Source organism: Geotrypetes seraphini, chromosome 1 (genome assembly GCF_902459505.1).
Source record: "Geotrypetes seraphini chromosome 1, aGeoSer1.1, whole genome shotgun sequence".
Lineage (NCBI taxonomy): Eukaryota > Metazoa > Chordata > Amphibia > Gymnophiona > Dermophiidae > Geotrypetes > Geotrypetes seraphini.
The window spans coordinates 455,054,240-455,074,674 of record NC_047084.1 but is presented as its reverse complement, the minus strand read 5'-3'; the positions used below and the strand labels follow the sequence as shown (position 1 = coordinate 455,074,674).

At 46.5% G+C, this 20,435-nt stretch overlaps 1 protein-coding gene across 7 annotated transcripts in view; it reads left to right on the top strand.

Moving 5' to 3' along the window:
* Window positions 1-20,435, top strand: part of HUWE1 (HECT, UBA and WWE domain containing E3 ubiquitin protein ligase 1) — a 779,197-nt gene that overhangs the window by 146,150 nt on the left and 612,612 nt on the right. For all 7 annotated transcript variants that reach the window (XM_033921870.1, XM_033921880.1, XM_033921834.1 and 4 more), the window contains one exon: window positions 1,624-1,715. In XM_033921870.1, coding sequence (XP_033777761.1) covers window positions 1,624-1,715 — 92 coding nt within the window. The remainder of the gene's footprint in view (window positions 1-1,623; window positions 1,716-20,435) is intronic.

Below are 20,435 nucleotides of genomic sequence, written 5' to 3'. Positions count from 1 at the left end.
GAACGGAAGTCTTCCTGACATCAGCACTGACTTCGGAGGGAGGGAGGGAGGGCTTTGTTTAAGCCCTCCCTCCCCTCCGACGTCAGCGCTGACGTCGGGAAGACTTCCGTTCAGCTCTGTGCTGCAAGCAGAGCAGGTAGGGAGAAGAAGAGCCGCGCGACTGAGTACATCCAGCCCCGCAGGATTCCTGCGACCCTAGGGGGCATCCCCACGGGATTCCTGCGACCCTAGGGGGCGTCCCCACGGGATTCCTGCGACCCTAGGGGGTGACCCCACGGGATCCCCGTGACCCGAAGGGGGAACCCACGGGATTCCCGTCGTCCCCGTGCAGCTCTCTATTCTGGACCCCAGTTCATTTACAAAAGTTAGATAGCTCTAAGTTAAATAAATGTTGGCATTGTCATCTCGAAGCAGGGCCCATTTATTTTGGCTTTTTGGAAATCAATATAGGGTTAGAAATCGTCTGTTGGAAAATCCAGTAACATTATCTTATGATCCAGTGCTATTTGGCATATCAATGAGAGCTAAAAGCCAAATATCAGCTAAGAACAATAGGCTATTACTTATTATGACAGGAGTTGCCATACAACAAATTACAAGCAATTAGAAAAATTGGAGGAGGCTTAACTATAGTTTTTGGTAGAATTCCTTGTGTCATATGTATAAAATGGAAAGAACACTAGCCACTCAGAAAGGGAATTTCAAGAAATTTCAGGAGACTTAGGAACCATTAACAAAATATTGTAATGTTTAATTATTGTTTTTTCCCTTTAAAAATGCACATCCTGGGGGGGGGGGGTTGAAATGCTAATGAATTTTGGTATGTAGTTATGGAGTCCATGATAGATATGTTACATGTTGAAAAATGTGATTGATTAGGGGGGAGGGGGGATTAATTCTGATATGGACATTAATAGAATATTAAGTGTGATATTGAGTATAAAATGTATTTACTGCTATACTTACTGTAAGTTTTAAAAAGAATAAAGAATTTGAAAAAAAAACCAAAAGCTTCTTAAATAATTGGAAAGCCAGTGCATGTATCTGTCCTTCAGCCTAAGGCTTTACTGCCACATGTAGAATTTCCTAAAGAAAGAAACTCTCTGCTGGAGCTATACTACTTAAAATTTTAAAGATAAAACATGCCAATTTAAAATCAGAGTGCTTGAAATTGACAAACAAATCCTTAATTCCCCATCTAGGGAGTTACAGAAATCAAGTTGTGTTAAAATAGTATCCAGTATTAGAAGAGTAAAATGATTTTCATGAAAGGGTGGACAGATTCAAATTGTTTCAACTTAAAAGTATTTCCTAACAATATTTGTGGTTCAAAAGTTAATGAGTCTAATAATGACTCCCAGAGCTTACGAAGTGGAATCAACTGTGAGTGTATCACTTCTATTTAATTTGCTTTGAGTACCTAATCACAGAGTGTGTGCGCGCATATTCATAGGATTTGGTTTAAATAAATTAAAACTGGCTTGGTTTTAAATGTTGCCTTTGATACATAAGTGGTGTGGTATGTTATTTTTCAGAAGTATTGGCTGGACAGATTTTTCCTTTTATAGATGTATTGGCAGATAATGGTGCCATTTTTTCATTGTGCTTTTCACTTTACTACAGGTGACACAGCCTCTAACTTGGGTAGTGCTGTGGACGAGTTAATGCGGCACCAGCCTACGCTGAAGACTGATGCTACTACAGCTATTATCAAGGTATGACTGATCAGCATTCTTTTCACCAACCTGTTTTCTGAGGATGAGTAATATTGGCTGTGCATGGGTGGGATTGTACAGCATATTATAGTTTTTTCTATGTCTGTATGGCTTACTGTATATCTGCAGTGTACTGTAATAGCTCTAGGATAGTTGTCTTGATTTTGCCCAGATCTTTGATATTGGGGTAGCCTGGTAAAGGCAGTCTATGGCAGCTGTCACTTGAGCATCAGTGCAGCAGAGGAGGAGGAGAAGGGCTGAAGCTACAAAAAATCCAGGAGAGTTTCTAAAGGAGTGGAGCAAGGCAAGCTTGTAAGAAAGATTACTGCAGGATTGGGACCTACAAATTATGACCATATTGCAGGAGTGTGGACTGGGGTTAGGTGATGTGACTGGCTTTTGCTGCATCTTGTCTTGACTCTAGAGGAAGTGTTTTGCCTTGGGCAAAGGCTACTTCAGATGCAGGTCTTTCCCTAGAATTCATTTTGTTGATGCATCAGATCTTGTGATTGACTTTTGTCTGTTCAGATTTGCCTCTTGGATTCTCAGGCACTGAGACCCCCTCACTGAGTAAAGGGCCCAAGTAGGTTTTGGTGGAGAAAGCAGGAGGAGGTTGTCCTTAGGAAGTGGGAGAAAACAGGGGTAAGGTTCTGAAGGATGAGGAGATTACAGCCAGGGAGAATGCCACAGTGAGCAGAATATTCAAGTGTGATTAATTGCTTTTCATGATTGCTCAATTTCTAACAGTTTTTAGGGTATTTGGATCATCTGACAGAGGCCAGCTTGTTCGAGGATCCCTTGGTAGAGAGAATTGGAAAGCTAGCTAGGGCCTTCTAATTCATCAAGCAATCAAATTTGATCATGGCTGACTTTGTGATTTATTCCTTGACATACCCAACTCTGATAGCACTGTGGAAAAGTATTATATTAATCAGAAGTGAGAAACAGGGAATTAGCAGTCAGTTCTGTATCGCCTGATAGACCGGTACAGTTCTTTACTGATGGGTAATATCTCACTGCGACCAGCAGTTGGGACTGAGACCAAAATTGGTTGTAGTATATTGGCTGAGGCTCTCCTCTCCTAAACCAGTCTTTTCTCAGTCTCCAGCAGGATGAGGTAGGAAAAAAATTAGGCTCCCCTGTTAGGGCTGTTGGAATTTGTTTTAGGACTCCTGGTTTTATGCTGGACGGAGCTTGGATGGGTCCTTTTGGGGATCTGTCTGACCTCGGGTATGTCAAACCCGGTGGGTCTCGTGCTGGGTCACTTCCCCTTTCCTCCACCTCCCCAAGTTTTTGTAGAGGTGCCTCAGCTGGCAGCTTGGCCACCAATACCTGTCAGACCTCTCTGGCTTTGAGGGCCAGTGGATTCTGTTCTGAAAAAGAAAAAAAAAATCCTGAGGCTGTACTGGTCTAAAGCAGTGTTGTTCAACCTTTTTACACCCATTGACCAGCAGAAATAAAAGAATTATTTTGTGGACCGGCAAACTACTTGGACTAAAATTTTAAAACCCCGTTTACGCCCCATCTCCGCGAGCTCGATCCCCGCAAACCATCTGATTCCATCTGCACAAGCCGCAATTATGATTTTATATTGAACGTATTTTATTAAAATGTAAAAAGAAACAATATTCTGAACAATTGTGATTTTATAAATACAAATATACAGAGCACCGACCAACAAAACCCCTGTCTCCCCTCCCCTTCACATATATCCCCTCTACTATCAAGAAAACTGAGCAAGCCAAGTTATTATAGAATGCTACATAGAAATATCATGCTAACAGAATACTGCAGTCCCCAGTTATGTCTCTAGCAGGACATATATTTCAAATCTGATATTCTAATGACAAAATAGAAATAAAATTATTTTTATCCCAGGACAAGCAGGCAGATATTCTTGACTGATGGGTGACGGCACCGACGGAGCTCCGGTACGGACAATTTTAGAGTGATTGCACTCTAAGAACTTGGAAAGTTCTAGCAGGCCGCACCGAGCACGCGCGAGTGCCTTCCTGCCCGACGGAGGCGCGCGGTCCCCAGTTTCTTAGTTTCCGCGGAGCTAAGAAGACGCACTTTTCAACGGCTGTTGAAAACTTTTTTCTCTTTCGCCTTCCCGCTCGCGTAAACTCGTTGGGAGATTTTGTTTCCCTCATTTTATTTTATTTTCTTTCTAAAAAAAAAAAAAACTTAATTCATTTTTCTTTCATTTTTTCGGTTTCACCCCAGCGGGGCCTGTTGCCACCATCGAGGCCTCGGCCTTCGATTTGGCTGAAGCCGTTTTTACCTTCATGCCCCCTCAACCCGGGTTTAAGAAGTGCCAGCGGTGCGCTCGACCAATTTCACTCACAGATCCGCACAACTGGTGTCTACAGTGTCTTGGTCCTGACCATCGAGCGTCCACCTGCACCCGCTGTGCCACTCTTAAAAAGAGAACTTTAAAAAATCGCCAAATCCAACAGCGATTATTGTTTGGTACCGAGATGTCGGATTCGGCGGCACCGGTCCCCACTTCAACCCCGACGCAGTCGGCACCTGCCTCGTCGACACCGCGCCGGCGTCGCACCCATCAGGTAAGCCGGCTAAGAAGCCTTCCCCGCTGGAGCGCCCTCCGGTCTCAGTGGCAGCGAGCCCAATCCTGCCGACCTCGAGGCGCCCGCGGAAGCGCTCCGCTCCGATTGAGGTAAGCCCCTCGACATCGGGTTCCTCTTCGGAGTGTAGAGCGGCACCCAAGGTACCGCAGAAGAAAAAAGCGGTACCGGTGCCTTCACTGGACGAGCGCATTGCCGCCGTCCTGCAAGTACAGCTTAAATAACAACTACAGCAGCTGTTACCTGCTCTTCTGACACCGAGCCTTCCAGTCCCGGTCCGGTCTGAGCCTCCGGTACTGACAGTGGAGCAGCCTCCTTTGTCAGCATCCACCTTGTCGGTACCGATGCATACTACTTCCTCGGTATCTATGCCGGTCTTAGTGCCGGAACCGAGATCCTTACACCAAGCTGTTCAAACCTCGGCGCCGACACATCCTATAACATCTCCCGGTACCGTTTCACAGAGGTCTGGGAAGTCGATGCATAAAACTCGACACCTAGAACCCTCCACACCGGAATCCCGGGACCGCAGTTTTCAAGTAAGGGACCCTGATCTGTGGGGCGATTCGGAGGACCCTCTTCTCTCAGAGGGAGAGTAGAGTGTTCATCAGGGGAAGAGGATCCTTCTGTTTTAGATCCGTCCTCTAAACCTGATGCAACTTCTTTTACCTCTTTTCTCAAAGAGATGTGTGAATCTCTCTCTATTCCCTTGGAGGCTGAATCCAAAAAATCCAAGGCATTTCTCGATGCTCTGGATTTTGACCAGCCTCCAAGGGAATTTCTCAAACTGCCTCTCCATGACATATTAAGAGAGACATTTTACAAAAATCTAGAGACACCCTTGACCATCCCAGGAGCTCCCCGCAAACTGGACTCCTTATATAAGGTCATACCTATTCCAGGCTTTGACAAGCCGCGGCTCCCCCATGAGTCTTTACTGGTGGAATCTACTTTAAAGAAATCCACGGGGGCTAGTGTATACGCTTCTGTCCCTCCTGGCAGAGAAGGTAAGGCCATGGATAAGTTTGGCAAGAGGTTGTATCAAAATGCGATGCTAGCAAATAGATCAGGGAACTATGCTTTCCATTTTTCTTTTTACCTTAAGCATCTCATTCAGTCCTTGTCATCTTTTGAGAAATATCTCCCTGACCGTAAAAGATCCGCCTTTCACCAAACTTCTTTATCGCTCTTACATCTGCGCAAGTTCATGGTCAGATCAATCTATGACACCTTTGAGCTGACCTCTAGGGCCACGGCTATGTCGGTGGCTATGCGGCGACTGGCCTGGCTCAGAGTGTCAGAACTCGATGTTAATCATCAGGATCGACTGGCCAATGCACCTTGTTTGGGGGATGAGCTGTTTGGAGAATCCATGGACTTCACTACTCAGAAACTCTCAGCTCATGAGACTCGATGGGACACTCTCCTTAAGACAAAGAAGAAGACCCCACCTACTAGGCCTTTTCGCCAACAATCGGCCTATCAACGTAGATTTGTGGCTCGTCCTTTATCTCAGGCCCAGCAACAACCCAGGCGTCAGAGGCAACAACAGAGGCAAGCTGCTAGACCAGCACAGCAACAACAGCAGGTGAAACCTCCCCCTTCACAGAAATCAACTCAACCCTTTTGACTTGGTTCTCCAGGACATAGCCAGTCTCCCTCCTTCTGTCCATCTTCCGCAGCCCATAGGAGGCCGCCTTACTCATTTCATAAGCCGTTGGGAAATCATCACCTCGGATCAGTGGGTCCTCAACATCATCCGCCACGGCTACTCTCTCAATTTCCAGACCCTTCCTGCCCAAAGTCTGCCAAGAGAGTCTGCTTTGAACACTCCTCAGTCTTCCCTCCTTCTTCAAGAGGTTCAATCCCTCCTTCTTCTGAATGCCATAGAGGAAGTTCCTCTAGATCAAAAGGGGCAGGGATTTTACTCCCGTTACTTTCTAGTCCCCCAAAAAACAGGAGATCTCAGACCCGTTTTAGATCTTCGCGATCTCAACAAATGCTTGGTAAAAGAGAAATTCAAGATGCTTTCTCTGGCTACTCTTTATCCTCTTCTCAATCAAGGCGACTGGCTATGTTCCCTAGATCTCAAAGAAGCATACACTCACATACCGGTCAATCTGGCCTCCAGACAGTACCTCCGCTTCATGATCAACCATTGTCATTACCAATACAAGGTGCTACCCTTCGGTCTTGCCTCCTCTCCAAGAGTGTTCACCAAATGTCTAATTGTGGTGGCCGCCTTTCTACGTTCCCACCACCTTCAGGTGTTTCCTTACCTGGACGATTGGTTGATAAAGGCCAATTCTTCTCAGATAGTACTCCAGGCCACCAACCAGACCATCCTGTTTCTACAACTTCTGGGGTTCGAGATCAATCTACCCAAATCTCATATTATCCCCATTCAGAGACTTCAATTCATTGGAGCGGTGCTGGACACAGTCCTCATGAGAGCATTTCTGCCGTCCAACCGTCTTCACACTCTCCTATCTCTGTGTCAGCAGGTGCTTCATCAACGTTCCATCTCTGCCAAGCAAATGATGATACTTCTGGGTCACATGGCCTCCACAGTTCATGTCACACCCTTCGCACGTCTCCACCTGCGCACTCCTCAATGGACCCTAGCGACCCAGTGGTCCCAAGCGACGGATCCTTGCTCACGACACATATCTGTGACATCCTTTCTTCGTCAGTCTCTACAATGGTGGTTGATATCCTCAAATCTATCCAGAGGTCTTTTGTTCCATCTACCTCCTCATCAACTTGTCATCACCACCGACGCCTCCCCTTATGCCTGGGGAGCTCATTTGAACGAATTCCAAACTCAAGGACTTTGGAGAGCCCAGGAAATGAAACATCACATCAACTTCCTGGAACTCAGAGCGATGTTTTATGTCCTCAAGGCCTTCCAACATCTTCTCTTTCCTCAGGTCCTTCTACTGTGCACAGACAATCAAGTTGCGATGTACTACATCAACAAGCAGGGTGGGACGGGCTCTCGCCTCTTGTGCCAGGAAGCCCAGAAGATTTGGGCTTGGGCCACAGATCACCATCTATTCCTGAAAGCTATCTACATTCAGGGAGAACAGAATTCCTTAGCGGACAAGCTCATCAGAATTATCCAGCCTCACGAGTGGACACTCGATCATTTCACTCTACAGTCCATCTTCGCTCAGTGGGGCACTCCTCAGATAGACCTCTTTGCAGCTCCTCACAATCATCAGCTGCTCCACTTCTGCTCCAGACTCTACTCTCCTCACCGTCTGGCAGCGGATGCATTTCTCCTGGATTGGTCCAATCTCTTCCTGTATGCTTTCCCTCCTCTGCCTCTCATGCTCCGGACCTTGTTCAAGCTCAAGAGGGAACAGGCCACCATGATTCTGATTGCACCACGGTGGCCCAGGCAACATTGGTTCTCCCTTCTACTTCAACTCAGCTCCAGGGAACCTATTCTACTTCCACAATTTCCTTCTCTGCTTACACAACGTCAGGAGAACCTTCTGCATCCCAACCTCCAGTCTCTGCACCTGACAGCCTGGTATCTCTCGGGCTGACTTCGAATGATACTCTTTTGTCTCAGCCTGTTCGTTCTATTCTGGATGCCTCCAGAAAACCTGCCACTCTGCAATGTTATCATCAGAAGTGGACACGGTTTTCTTCCTGGTGTCTTCTTCATCATCATATTCCTACGTCCCTTGCTGTGGAGACCATGTTGGATTACCTTCTTTCTTTGTCTGACTCTGGTCTCAAGTCTACTTCCATCAGAGTCCACCTCAGTGCTATTGCTGCTTTTCATGAGCCAGTCCATGGGAAACTCCTTTCAGCTCATCCCTTGGTCTCCAGATTCATGCGAGGACTTTTCAATGTGAAACCACCTCTTAAACCACCTCCTGTGATCTGGGATCTTAACGTGGTTCTGTCAGCCTTAATGAAGCCTCCGTTTGAACCTTTGGCCCGGCTTCTTTCAAATTTCTCACTTGGAAGGTTCTCTTCCTGATTGCTCTCACCTCTGCCAGGAGGGTCAGTGAGCTCCATGCACTAGTAGCAGACCCACCTTTTACCGTCTTTCATCATGACAAGGTGGTTCTGCGTACACATCCAAAGTTTCTCCCTAAGGTTGTCTCTGAATTCCATCTCAACCAATCCATTGTTCTGCCTTGTTGAGCTTGCTTTTTCAAGGCTCAATCCCTAAAAAATAACCAACATAACCATAAATTAAAACCTGTTTCAATTATATTTATAACAAAACAAGTGCTTTCATAATCACAAATTGAACATATTTCAATTATGTTAATCTCAAAACAAGCTCTTTCCTATCTAGCAAGTTTCTGAAAAGTTACTCACCCTTAGCCATCTACCTCCGTTGTAACAGTCAATACTTTACAGCGCGAGCGACAGCGTTCTTTCGTTTAAATATCTTGTGAGGTCCAATCAGCTGGAAGACACGTAATGATGTCATCCAACGTCCTGGAGCTCCCATTACTGTACTTTTTCCTTGTTCTGTTTGAAACTCCTCCCACCTCTTTTATCATACTGAGTCAAAATAAAGACAGCCATTCAAGCTCTGTGTTCAGCCCATATGGGGTGACTGTATTTAGTGTATAAATCCAGCTTTGTTCTTTATAATTAAGTTTTTCTTCCACATTTACCATCCCCTCCCCCCCTAGTTGAACATTGTATAAATCAAAAAAATGACTCAAGCCAGTTAAAATGGAGGGTTATAGATCAGTTTAATGAAGCATAACTTAAAATGAATTTTGCTTGCTAATCCGTTGAATCTTTAGAGGAGAGATTCCTAGTGGTGAAAAGCTGGCATTGAGGTTTTCAGATGCATTGGTAGGGTTATTACTGTCAGAATCAGACTTAGGACTACTTAGATCTTGCAGTTTGACCCCCAAGTCTTGCCTGCATCTTGGGCAAAGCGTTTGGCCTGGTTTAAACTCATGCTTTGTGATAGCTTTTAAATGATCAGCTGCAGGAAGATCAATTGGGCGTAGACCTTTGATATTGCTGTGATTGTTTTCTGAATGGATTACAGCAGTTTTTCTGTAGAAATTCAAACTTTGTCAGAATCAAGGCTTCATGTTGAGTACAGATATTAGATTCCCCGGACAAAGTAGAAAGTCCAGAGTGTCTTCTTGTTTCCAGCTGTCTGATATCACTCTTTGTGGGCTAATACTGGAGCTAAATATTCTGCTGTTTCCTGCCGTATACCAGATTCTTTGTAAGCCCTTTTGGAGCATCAACGAATGGATAACTTTTCATGCTCATTGTAATTTACTGTGATGGAGAAAAGCAAAGCTAAGATCAAGCATGTTCTGGCTAGTACTCCTTCAATTCTGGGCCCTATAGAGAAACATTTGGTTTCATTTTCTGAGATCTTTTTTTCCCCCATTGCAGGATATGATTCTGGGGCATCATTGAGTTCATAGGAGAGGATATCCCCTCTGCTATCTATTGCTTTTCATCTCCTTTTGATGAGGAGTTCGTCTCATGTTGGTTTAACTTCAGAATTTCACCTCTGACGGATCTTCAACCAGTGGAATTTCCCAAGGAGATTGTCTCTTTGGAGGATGAACCTACAAAAGTGTCATTGTTAGATGTGTGGAAAGTGGTAAAGAGAACCAACATTGTTAGATGTGTGGAAAGTGGTAAAGAGAACCAACGTAATGCTTTAGGGACCTGTACAACAATATGTGAATTTATGGTCTCCAAAGTCAATGATATGGAGGAAATGCTTAATAGTTTCTATGGTAAGGTAAAGAATATGATTTCTCAAATTGACACTCTACAACAGACAGGTGTTTCAGCAGTTAAGGATAGGCAAATTGAATTAATAGATTATCAAGTTAGAGCTGCCAGAGTAAGAATCCTAAATTATCCTGTTTATCCATTATCTGCAGAAACGCTTAATATTTTAAAGAGGTTCTTGTTTTGATAAATGTTGAGGATTGTATTGACTTAATGTTATTTTTTGCTTAAGAGAAGTGTTACCTTGGGGAAGTGATATCTAAGACCTGACCATGAGAAATCTAAGAAAAATCCGAACATTCTTCGAAAAGAAGCAATTCCTACTATTGGTACAATCTCTTATTCTTGGGATGATAGACTACTGCAACATACTATACCTACCATGTCCCACGACCAAGATGAAGCAACTGCAGACAATGCAGAATACAGCCCTGAGACTTGTCTGTTCACTAAAAATATATGACCATATCACAGAGGCATACCATGACTCGCACTGACTTCCAATAGAAGCGAGAGTGCACTTCAAATTCTACTGCTTACTTCACAAGGCTATCAACGGAGAAAGCCCAACTTACTGGAATAATCGACTAAATCAATTCTCCTCAACCAGACACAGAAGAACCCATTCACTATTCTCTTACCCATCATCCAAAAATGTCAAACGAAAAAAACTTTGACAACCTAATAGCCTCCAAAGCAACTAAGCTGGACAGACAATTCAACACTGTGTTAACTACAACCACAGACTATAAAACCTTCAAGAAAGATATTAAAACTATACTCTTCAAAAAACACATAAAACCTATCCAGCACAACCAATCCCAACCCAACATCCAGCACTCTCTATACCCTTAGTACTCTCTAATATTCTATTTACCAAACATTATCTAAAACCCCATTATTCACACTATTCTTATCTCCTAAAGACTTCTACTTCCTGCTGGTAACCTTAAATGTTTTATCTCATCGCTTATTCTATTACTTCAAATTTGGAATGTAATTCTTGTTTTTAGTTTGGATGTAATCTGCCTTGAACCGCAAGGTAATGGCGGAATAGAAATCACTAATGTAATGTAATTTTATAGAAAATTTAACAACTTTTTGGGAAACAACTCGGAATGAGTTTTAAGCATGCTGTTTTTTGGTATCCTCCTCTTCAGAAGCAGATAGGGTAATGAGTTTTTAAAGTTATTTTCGTAGAAAAGATTTTCTCTTTTGTGGAGGGAAATTACAAATGTATATGGATGTTTCTAGAATAACACAAGTTAGATGTAAACCATTTCTTCAACATGAATCTAGAATTTTGGCTCTTGAAGCAACTTTTTTTTTTTTTTAATTTCCAGCCAAATGTATGATTACTTATTTAAATAATACAGTATATTGAGAGTTGCAGGAAGAGCTGCCGGTGTCTTTGCAGGCACTGAAAAAGATGCCCTGCTGAACTGTGACATCAGAAAGAAACCTCTGGGAGATTTCTTCTTTTGAGTGGTCCTGCCACAGAATGCAGCCAACGGCACGTGACCTAAGGGGCAGGTCATGTCACTTTGGAACACTTGAGGAGTGTGGAACATGGCACTCTGCTCCTCTCCGAAGGGGAAGTGAAGAGGAGATAAGTAGTTTCCGGCACCAATTGTGGTTAAGGGTCTGAATTTTCATCTAGTGCCTATAGTTAACCTTAACCCATCTCAAGTTGCTACTTTCCTCCAGAAGTTTCCCTTTCATCAAGGGGGGTCTTACCCCCATATGCTCAACCTTCTACAAAGCAAAAGTTGGGAAATGCCCTGAATAAGAAGAGCATCACAATCTCTGAAGGATGATATCCTAGAGAAGATTCCTCGCCTCTGTAAGGATGTAGGAGTTATGTGAGGCGCCCTTACAACGCCAGGTCCCGAGTTCAACACCCTCACAGAAGATTCACCAGGAGTAGAATCAAATGAGAAGCGCAGTCAGAGGTGATGGCATAAAGAATATACAGTGGTACCTTGGATTACGAGCATAATCCGTTCCAGGAGCATGCTCGTAATCCAAAATGCTCGTTTATCAAAGTTTCAAGTTTATTGGTTTTTAATATACCGACCATCAAAGAATATCTGGATGGTTTACAATAAATCTAAAAAGAGATAAAAGTAAGATAAAATGTTAAGCATTAAAAACGATTAAGTGAACATAAATAACATCGACTGGACAGACTTGAATGTGAGGGTAAAAAGGGATGGGAGGGGAAAAGTTACATGTTGGAGAAGAAATGGAGACAGTGGGAAAGGGGAAAAAAACATATAGGGAGGGTCGCTTTATCAAAGCGGTTGGTTGTTTTAGAGAAGGAAAAGAGAGAGAGAATAGAAGAGAAGAAGAAAAAAAAATAAAATTAAAATAAAAGGGATGGGAGGGGAAAAGTTACATGTTGGAGAAGAAATGGAGACAGTGGGAAAGGGGAAAAAAACATATAGGGAGAGTCGCTTTATCAAAGCGGTTGGTTGTTTTAGAGAAGGAAAAGAGAGAGAATAGAAGAGAAGAAGAAAAAAATAAAAATAAATAAAAAAATAAAAAAAGGGGAAAGTTAAAGGTAAGTCTAAACGTAGCCAAAGGCGTCACGAAATAAAAAAGTCTTTAGGCTTATCTTAAATTTGTCTAAATGTTGTTCATCACGGAGTTGCTGTGGTAAAGAGTTCCATAATGTTGGGGCAGTTACTGCGAAATTTTTTTTTCCGGGTGTAGTAGAAGTCTTTTATGAAGGGAATAAAGAGAAGTTTTTGATCAGTTGACCTTAGAATGCGTGGGGAACATTGGGGAATAAGAAGTTTGTCGAGAAATAAGGGTTGGTGAAAATGTTTCATTTTGAAGGAGAGTAGTACGATTTTATAGGTGATACGGTGGGTAACGGGGAGCCAGTGTGCCTCTTTGAGAAGAGGAGTAACATGCTCAAATTTGCCTATTTTGTGAATGAGTTTTATTGCTGTGTTTTGTATTAATTGTAGGCGTCGGATTTCTTTTTGGGGGAGACCATTGAGAAAAGAGTTGCAATAATCTAAGTGAGAAATGACTAAGGAATGGATTAAGATATTGATCGAATCGGTCTCTAAGATTGAGAGTAGTGACCGGAGAATGCGAAGAAAATAATTGAAACTCACTATGATACGTTCCCACCCCCCCCTCCCCCGATAACCGGCATCGCTCCCCCCTGCTCGCAAAGGCCCCTTCGCTCCAACCGGCACTCCCCCCGCGCGCGAACCGGCCCCCCGACGAACAACTTAAACTTACCCCTATTCCCCCCCCCCCCCCCCCGTCTAGCGCAGGCACAGATCGTGTGCCTAGAAAATCTTCCGGCTTCTGCCTGTCTGCCTTGAGCATGCATCTGTGCATGCTCAAGGACTTCTAATTCTCCCTCTCGCAGAGAATCTCTACAGTTGTGTAAGGTACCTTTTCCTGTTGTTTCTACTTGTAAGTCTTTGAAAGAATCATCGTTATTAATGATAAGCAAGGGTTGAAGGATGTTTTCTTAGAAGTTACTCAAATGGCCAAAAATCTACAAGATAACCTTGCTTTTTATGGTATGTTTACTCAAGAAGTGTTAATTGCGCTTACTGAATAAGATTCTAGACTGGCTAAGCTTGAAATGACTGGATAAGACGGTGTCTCTATTTCAGTTATCTCAGTCTTCTAAGGCTGCTTCAGCTAAAGATTGTTTATCAATACACTTGCATTGGAAAATGCTTTCAGAGCTTGTAATGTTAGACTCCTTAATTTTCCAGTCACTCATTATCTTTCTTCTTTGGAATTAAGATGTATTAAGGATATATTTCAACTTGTATGTGAAAATTTTGAAGTTAAATCTTTTATCTTCCAAGAACATCAAAAATAGCGTCAAAAATAGAGATGCTAGAAGGGGAGCTTGATATTTTTAAATCACCTGAGAGAGTGCAATCACCAGATAGTTTAGATCTATCCAAGTGTTTGGAATCTTCTCAGGATTTAGTTATTAAAAGAGCTACTCTATTGTCTTTAGGCTCTATTGAAGAAAAGATACAGATTTTGAAGTCATTCTTTTCAAGGAAAATGTATCTTTTTGTGATCAAACTGTATTAGTTTCCAGACATGGCCAGATCTACCCAAATGATACGTAAAGCCTTTTATCCCAGGACAAGCAGGCAGCATATTCTCTACATGTGGGTGACGTCACCGACGGAGCCCCCTAGCAGATGTTTTCGCAAGCAGACTTGCTTGAAGACCTTCAAGCTTGCGATTGGCCCACGCATGCGTGCTTGCCCCTCCCGCCCGGTCTAGGGCATGCATCTTCTCAATTCTCTGTTTTCCGCGGAGCCAGAAGCACTGCTCCCTTGCTACGCGCGATATTGTCCCTCTTGCACCGCAGCTTGTTTGGTTAGTTTCTTTTGAGTCGCTGTGCTTGCGTCTGTGTTTTTCTTTCTTTTTATTTGTTTTTCGGTTTATCTTTTTGACCGGGTTCCTGGTCTTACTCTGGCCACATGGCTTCGCGGGGCCGCGGCCGTGGCTGTCTTTTTTCTTATGTCCCGACCTCTTTCCGGATTTAAAAACTGTACTAAGTGCAACCGGGTTATCTCCATCACCGACCCTCATCGTTGGTGTGTGGAGTGCCTGGGTGCAGAGCACCGCGCTGAGTCGTGTCCCCGTTGTGTGACTTTGCAACCGCGGGTTCTTCGTTGGAGGGTGGCCAAGATTCTCCAACTCTTTGGCCCCATGGATCCTGCGGGACAGGCCTTGAGCTCGGCCTCAGTACCCTCGTTGGGTGATTTGGCGTCGAAGTCCTCGGCCTTGAAGTCCCCGTCGGCCTTGAAGTCCCCGTCGGCCTCAAAGGCTCCGGCCTCGGCCCCTCCTGTTACTCCGGCATCAGGTAAGCCTCTTTCCTCCTCAGGTGTGCTGGCAAAGAAGCCTACCTCTGAGTCTCATATCAGTGCTGCCTCATCGGTATCTTCGAGACATCACTAAACGTGCTTCACATGGGGAATACTCTTCTTCGAGGTCGCCCCCGATGGAGCGCACTGCTGCACCTAAGACCCAACCACCTTTGGTCTCGGTGCCTATGTTCGAGGACATGCTTAAGGCTATTCTTACCAAGCAGCTTTCCTCGGTGGTGAGCCAACTGGTCCCGACTTAGACGCCTCTGACCTCGGTCTCGACCCAGTCTCGGTCTGACCAGTCTTAGCGTCCCCTCGTTTCTCGAGGCCCTGCCCGCAAGACTCGCTGGGTTCCCTCGAGCGATTCTTAATCCCCTGAGTCACCTGTGACTTTTCGGGGATCCAGACCAGGGGGCCGTTTTCCCCCCGCTACTTTGTCGAGGTTTGCCCCTCCTAAAAAGCCCCGGGCTTGTCCGCCCCTTCGGGGCAGTTCTCCAACCGCGAAACCTTCTAGACACAAGCTTGTCCTCGAGTTGGACTCTAGGTTGTGTTCCCCATCGAGACAGTTACCAGCCTCTAAGGGGCCTTCTTCGAAACCGGTAGAGGACTTTTCCTTTACCCAGTCTTCCCCGAGGCGTCACCAGCTACTTCCTTGGACCCCGGGGTCTTCCCCGGCCCACTTAGCATGGGGTCGTTCCTCGACGCCCCCCAGACACTTTAGTACAGCTTCTTCAGTCTCCCATTCGTGGGACTCCGAGGCCCCGGCTTACTATTCGAGGGAAATTTCTCTCTCTTTCTTGGCAGCCCCCAGATCTCGCTTGGGGTCTCCTCAGGAGGATGAGTCTTCTTCTCGAAACTCCTCCTTTACTCGTTTCATTTCTGACATGGGTAGGGCCTTGAAACTGGACCTCCAGTCTGAGTCCCGTTATACCCAGGAATATCTGGATGAGATGGGTGTTGATCATCCGCCACGCCAGTCGTTGCACTTGCTATTGCACCAGGTTCTCCGGAAAACCTTTCTCCGGAACCTGGAGACCCTCTATGCGGTCATGGCCATTCCCTCCAAGTTGGAATCCCGTTACCGGACGATTCTGGTTAAGGGGTTTGAGAGTTGTCAGCTTTCTCATCAGTCCTTGGTGGTTGAGTCTTCCTTGAAAAAGTCCAACCCCTCTAAGGTTTAGGCTGCCGTCCCTCCGGGCCGAGAGGGCCGTACGATGGACAAGTTTGGTCGCCGTCTTTACCAAAAGTCAATGATGGCGAATCGTGTCCTCAACGATAACTTTATCTTCACGCTCTACCTCCGGTTCCGTGTGGACACCCTCCGCTCGTTCCGGGAGGATATTCCGGATTGTCGGCGTCGGGAGTTTCGCCTCCTCGAGGAGACCCACTTCCAGCTCTGCCTCTATATGTTTCAGGTGGGCTACGACGCCTTTGAGTTGTACTCGAGGGTCATGGCCTTTGTGGTCGCCATGCGTCGACTCGCTTGGCTCTGCCTTGTGGATATAGATCCGAATCTACAGGATAGTCTTGCCAATCTCCCATGTGTGGGTCATGAGCTCTTCGATGAATCTATTGAAGCGGCCACCAAGCGCCTATCAGACCACGAACGGTCCTTTGCCTCTCTGGTGAAACTTAAACCAAAGGCCCTCCCCGGCTCGGCAATACAAAATTCCTCTCCGGAGGTCTCTGCAGAAATCTACTCCTGCGTTCTCTCGTCCTCCCCCGAAGCAGTCTCAACAGCAGCAGCAACATCAAGCTAAGGCCCAGCTGCCGGTTCCGATGAAGACTGGGCTGTCTTTTTGACATTTCCAGTCCGAGCCTTCGGGCTCCCTTCCTCCTGGAGCCTTCTCACCTCCCCATCGGGGGTCGTCTCCATCATTTCAATGCCCAGTGGGAAAGTGTTACCACTGACAGTTGGGTGCTTTCTATCATCCTGGAGGAGTACTCCCTTCACTTCAGTCACGTACCCCTGGTCCTACCTCCTAGAAAGTTTCCTTCTGCTCGGTCTCAGCTGCCTCTCCTTTTGCAGGAAGCTCAGGCCCCCGGACCAGTGGAACACTGGATTTTATTCCCGGTACTTTCTGGTACCCAAGAAGACGGAGGATCTGCGTCTAATCCTGGACCTCTGTGCTCTGAACAAGTTTCTGGTCAGGGAACGGTTCAGAATGCTCACTCTTCCTACTTTGTACCCCTTCTTGGACGAGGGGGACTGGCTGTGCTCACTGAACCTCAAGGAGGCGTACACGCACATTCCGATGCACCCGGCCTCTCGCCGGTATCTGAGATTCCGGGTGGGGGATCTCCATCTCCAGTATCGTGTTCTTCCCTTCGGCCTGGCGGCCTCTCCGAGGGTCTTCATGAAATGTCTAGTTGTGGTAGCTGCGGCCCTATGTCTCCGTGACCTGCAGGTGTTTCCCTACCTCGACGACTGGTTGATCAAAGCGTCCTCTCGCCACGAAGTTCTGTGAGTGATGAATCAAACCATCTCGCTCCTTCAGAGCCTCGGCTTCGAGGTGAACTTCCCCAAATCTCACCTCTGTCCGTCCCAGTCTCTGGAATTTATCGGAGCGGTCCTGGTCACGGCTCGTCTCTGCTCCTTACTGCCTCGGCCTTGATGGGAGGCCCTTGTTCGAATATGCTGAAAGGTGGCCCATCTGTCCTTGGCCCCGGCTCGGCTCATGATGGTCCTCCTCGGTCACATGGCCTCCACGGTTCACGTGACTCCTTTTGCCAGACTTCACCTCCATATTCCTCAATGGACTCTGGCATCCCAATGGAACCAAAATCGAGACCCTGTCTCTCAACTCATTACCGTATTTTCACGCATATAACGTGCGCATTATACACAATTTTACAAACTGTGCATAACCTTGCGCTTTATACGCATGAGCGCGTTTTACAACTTTTTTTTTTCGTCAGAGAAAGGGCAGGACCGCCGGAAGAGGAAGCAGCGCAGGGCTCACAGAAGGGCCGGGACCGCCAAGAGGAAGCAGCAGGACACCGATAGGAGCTTCTACATGATGGGGGGGGGGGGGGTCGGGAGGCTGTGGGGGTGCGAGCGGTCCTTCAGGGTGGGGGTGCAGGTGGAAGTGCGTGCGAGCGGTCCTTCGGGGTGGGGGTGCGAGTACGTGCGAGCGGTCCTTCGGGGTGGGGGTGCGAGCGGTACTGCGGGGTGGTGAATCGGACGTCGGGGGGCATCAGGCTTTCAGGGTGGGGACAGGACTTCAAGGGGGAGAGGAAAGTCGGGGCGGGTGAAAGGAGAGTCGGGGCGGGCGAAAGAGTCGGGCGGCGACGGGAGAGTCGGGGCAGCATGCGCAGTATACAGGTGTACGCGGTATACAAAATTTTTTTACATATATTTTGGTTTCCCGCACGCTATACCCGTGTGCGCGTTTTACACGGGTGCGCGTTATCTACGTGAAAATACGGTACTCCTTTGTTGAGGCAGTCTCTCCGTTGGTGGATGCTCTCTTTCAATCTTTCCAGAGGTTTTCTGTTTCATGCTTCTCCTCCGCTAAAGGTCCTCACAAAGGACTCGTCAGCCTATGCTTGGGGGGCGCATCTGGATGATCTTGGCACTCAGGGTCTCTGGTCCAGTGCCGACCTCCTTTGTCACATCAATCTGCTGGAGCTTCGAATGATCTTCCTCGCCCTGAAAGCTTTTTGTCACCTGCTTTGCGACCGAGTGGTGCTGGTCCGCACAGACAACCAGGTCGCCATGTCTTATATCAACAAACAGGGGGGAACGGGGTCCCGATCACTGTACCAGGAGGTGCTGCGGCTCTGGGATTGGGCCATCCGCCGCAACATATTCCTTCAAGCGGTCTACATTCAGGGCCGGCACAATTGTCTGGCGGACAAGTTGAGTCATCTACTACAGCCTCACAGAGTGGTCCATCCATTCCTTCACTCTACGTCAAGTGTTTGCTCCCTGGGGGACTCCGGACGTCGATCTGTTCGTGTCTCCCCCCCCCCCCCCCCACAATAACATGTTGCCCCGCTTCTGCTCCAGAGTTTACACCCTGCTCAGACTCGAGGCGGATGCTTTTCTGCTGGATTGGACAAACCTGTTTCTGTATGCATTCCCTCTGATTCTGAAGACTCTCATCAGGCTCAAGTCCACGAGTGCACCATAATTCTGATAGCTCCTCGGTAGCCCCAGCAACCGTGGTTCTCCCTCCTGTTGCAACTCAGTTCCAGGGAGCCTCTTCTTCTGCCTGTTTTTCCTTCTCTGCTTACGCAGAGTCGGGGTTCTCTTCTTCATCCCAATCTGCAATCTCTGCACTTAACGGCTTGGTTCCTCATGGCTTGATGTCCTCGTTCAAGTTCTCAAAGCCTGTGCTGGATGTCCTGAAAGCTTCTCGGAAGGAGTCCACTTGCTAATGTTACCATCAGAAGTGGATCCGTTTTTCTTCCTGGTGTGCTACTCGATAGCAGGAGCTGTTGTCTGCCTCCTTATCTGCTGTCCTGGACTATCTGTTACACTTATCTGGCGCTGGACTCAAGTCCTCATCGGTTCGAGTCCACCTTAGTGCCACTGCTGCTTTTCATCAGCCGCTTGACGGGAAGCCTATCTCTGTTCATCCCTTAAACTTCCCCCTGTGATTCGGGATCTTAACGTGGTCCTTGCTCATTTGATGAAACCCCTGTTCGAGCCGCTTGTGTGGGCTCACTTGAAGTATCTTACTTGGAAGGTCATTTGGGTCACTCTGTATCTAAGCGGACCATTTCTAACTGGTTGGCCGCTTGTATCTCCTTCTGTTACGCTCAGGCTGGTCTCTCCCTGCCGGGTTGAGTCACAGGCCAGAAGGTCAGAGCGATGGCGGCGTCAGTTGCTTTCCTCCGCTCGACTCCACTTGAGGAAATCTGTAAGGCTGCCACTTGGTCCTCGGTTCATACATTTACCTCGCACTACTGTCTGGATATTTTCTCCAGGTGTAATGGCCATTTTGGCCAGTCTGTTTTGCAAAATCTGTTTTCCTAAATTGCCAACTCTCCCTCCATCCCATTCTGGTTAGCTTGGAGGTCTCCCACATATAGAGAATATGTTGCTTGCTTGTCCTTGGATAAAGCACAGTTACTTTCCGTAACAGGTGTTATCCAGGGACAGCAGGCAGATATTCTCGTAACCCACCCACCTCCTCGTGGTTGGCTTCTTTGCAAGCTATCTGAACTGAGGACACGCTGAGGAGACGCATGCCCTAAACCAGGTGGGAGGGGCTCGCGCGCATGCATGGGCCAATCGCAAGCTTGAAGGTCTTCAAGCAAGTCTGCTTGCGAAAACGTCCGCTAGGGGGCTCCGTCGATGGTGTCACCCACATGTAGAGAATATCTGCCTGCTGTCCCTGGATAACACCTGTTACGGTAAGTAACTGTGCTTTTCAGTTAAAGCTAAAGGATTTGGCAGTGGTAGGGTCTTTGAGATTCCCTTGTAAATCTGGAGACAAATCTTTTATATTTTTGATCAATTCCATTGGAAACTTTTTTTATTCTAATATAGGGGTTTTAGT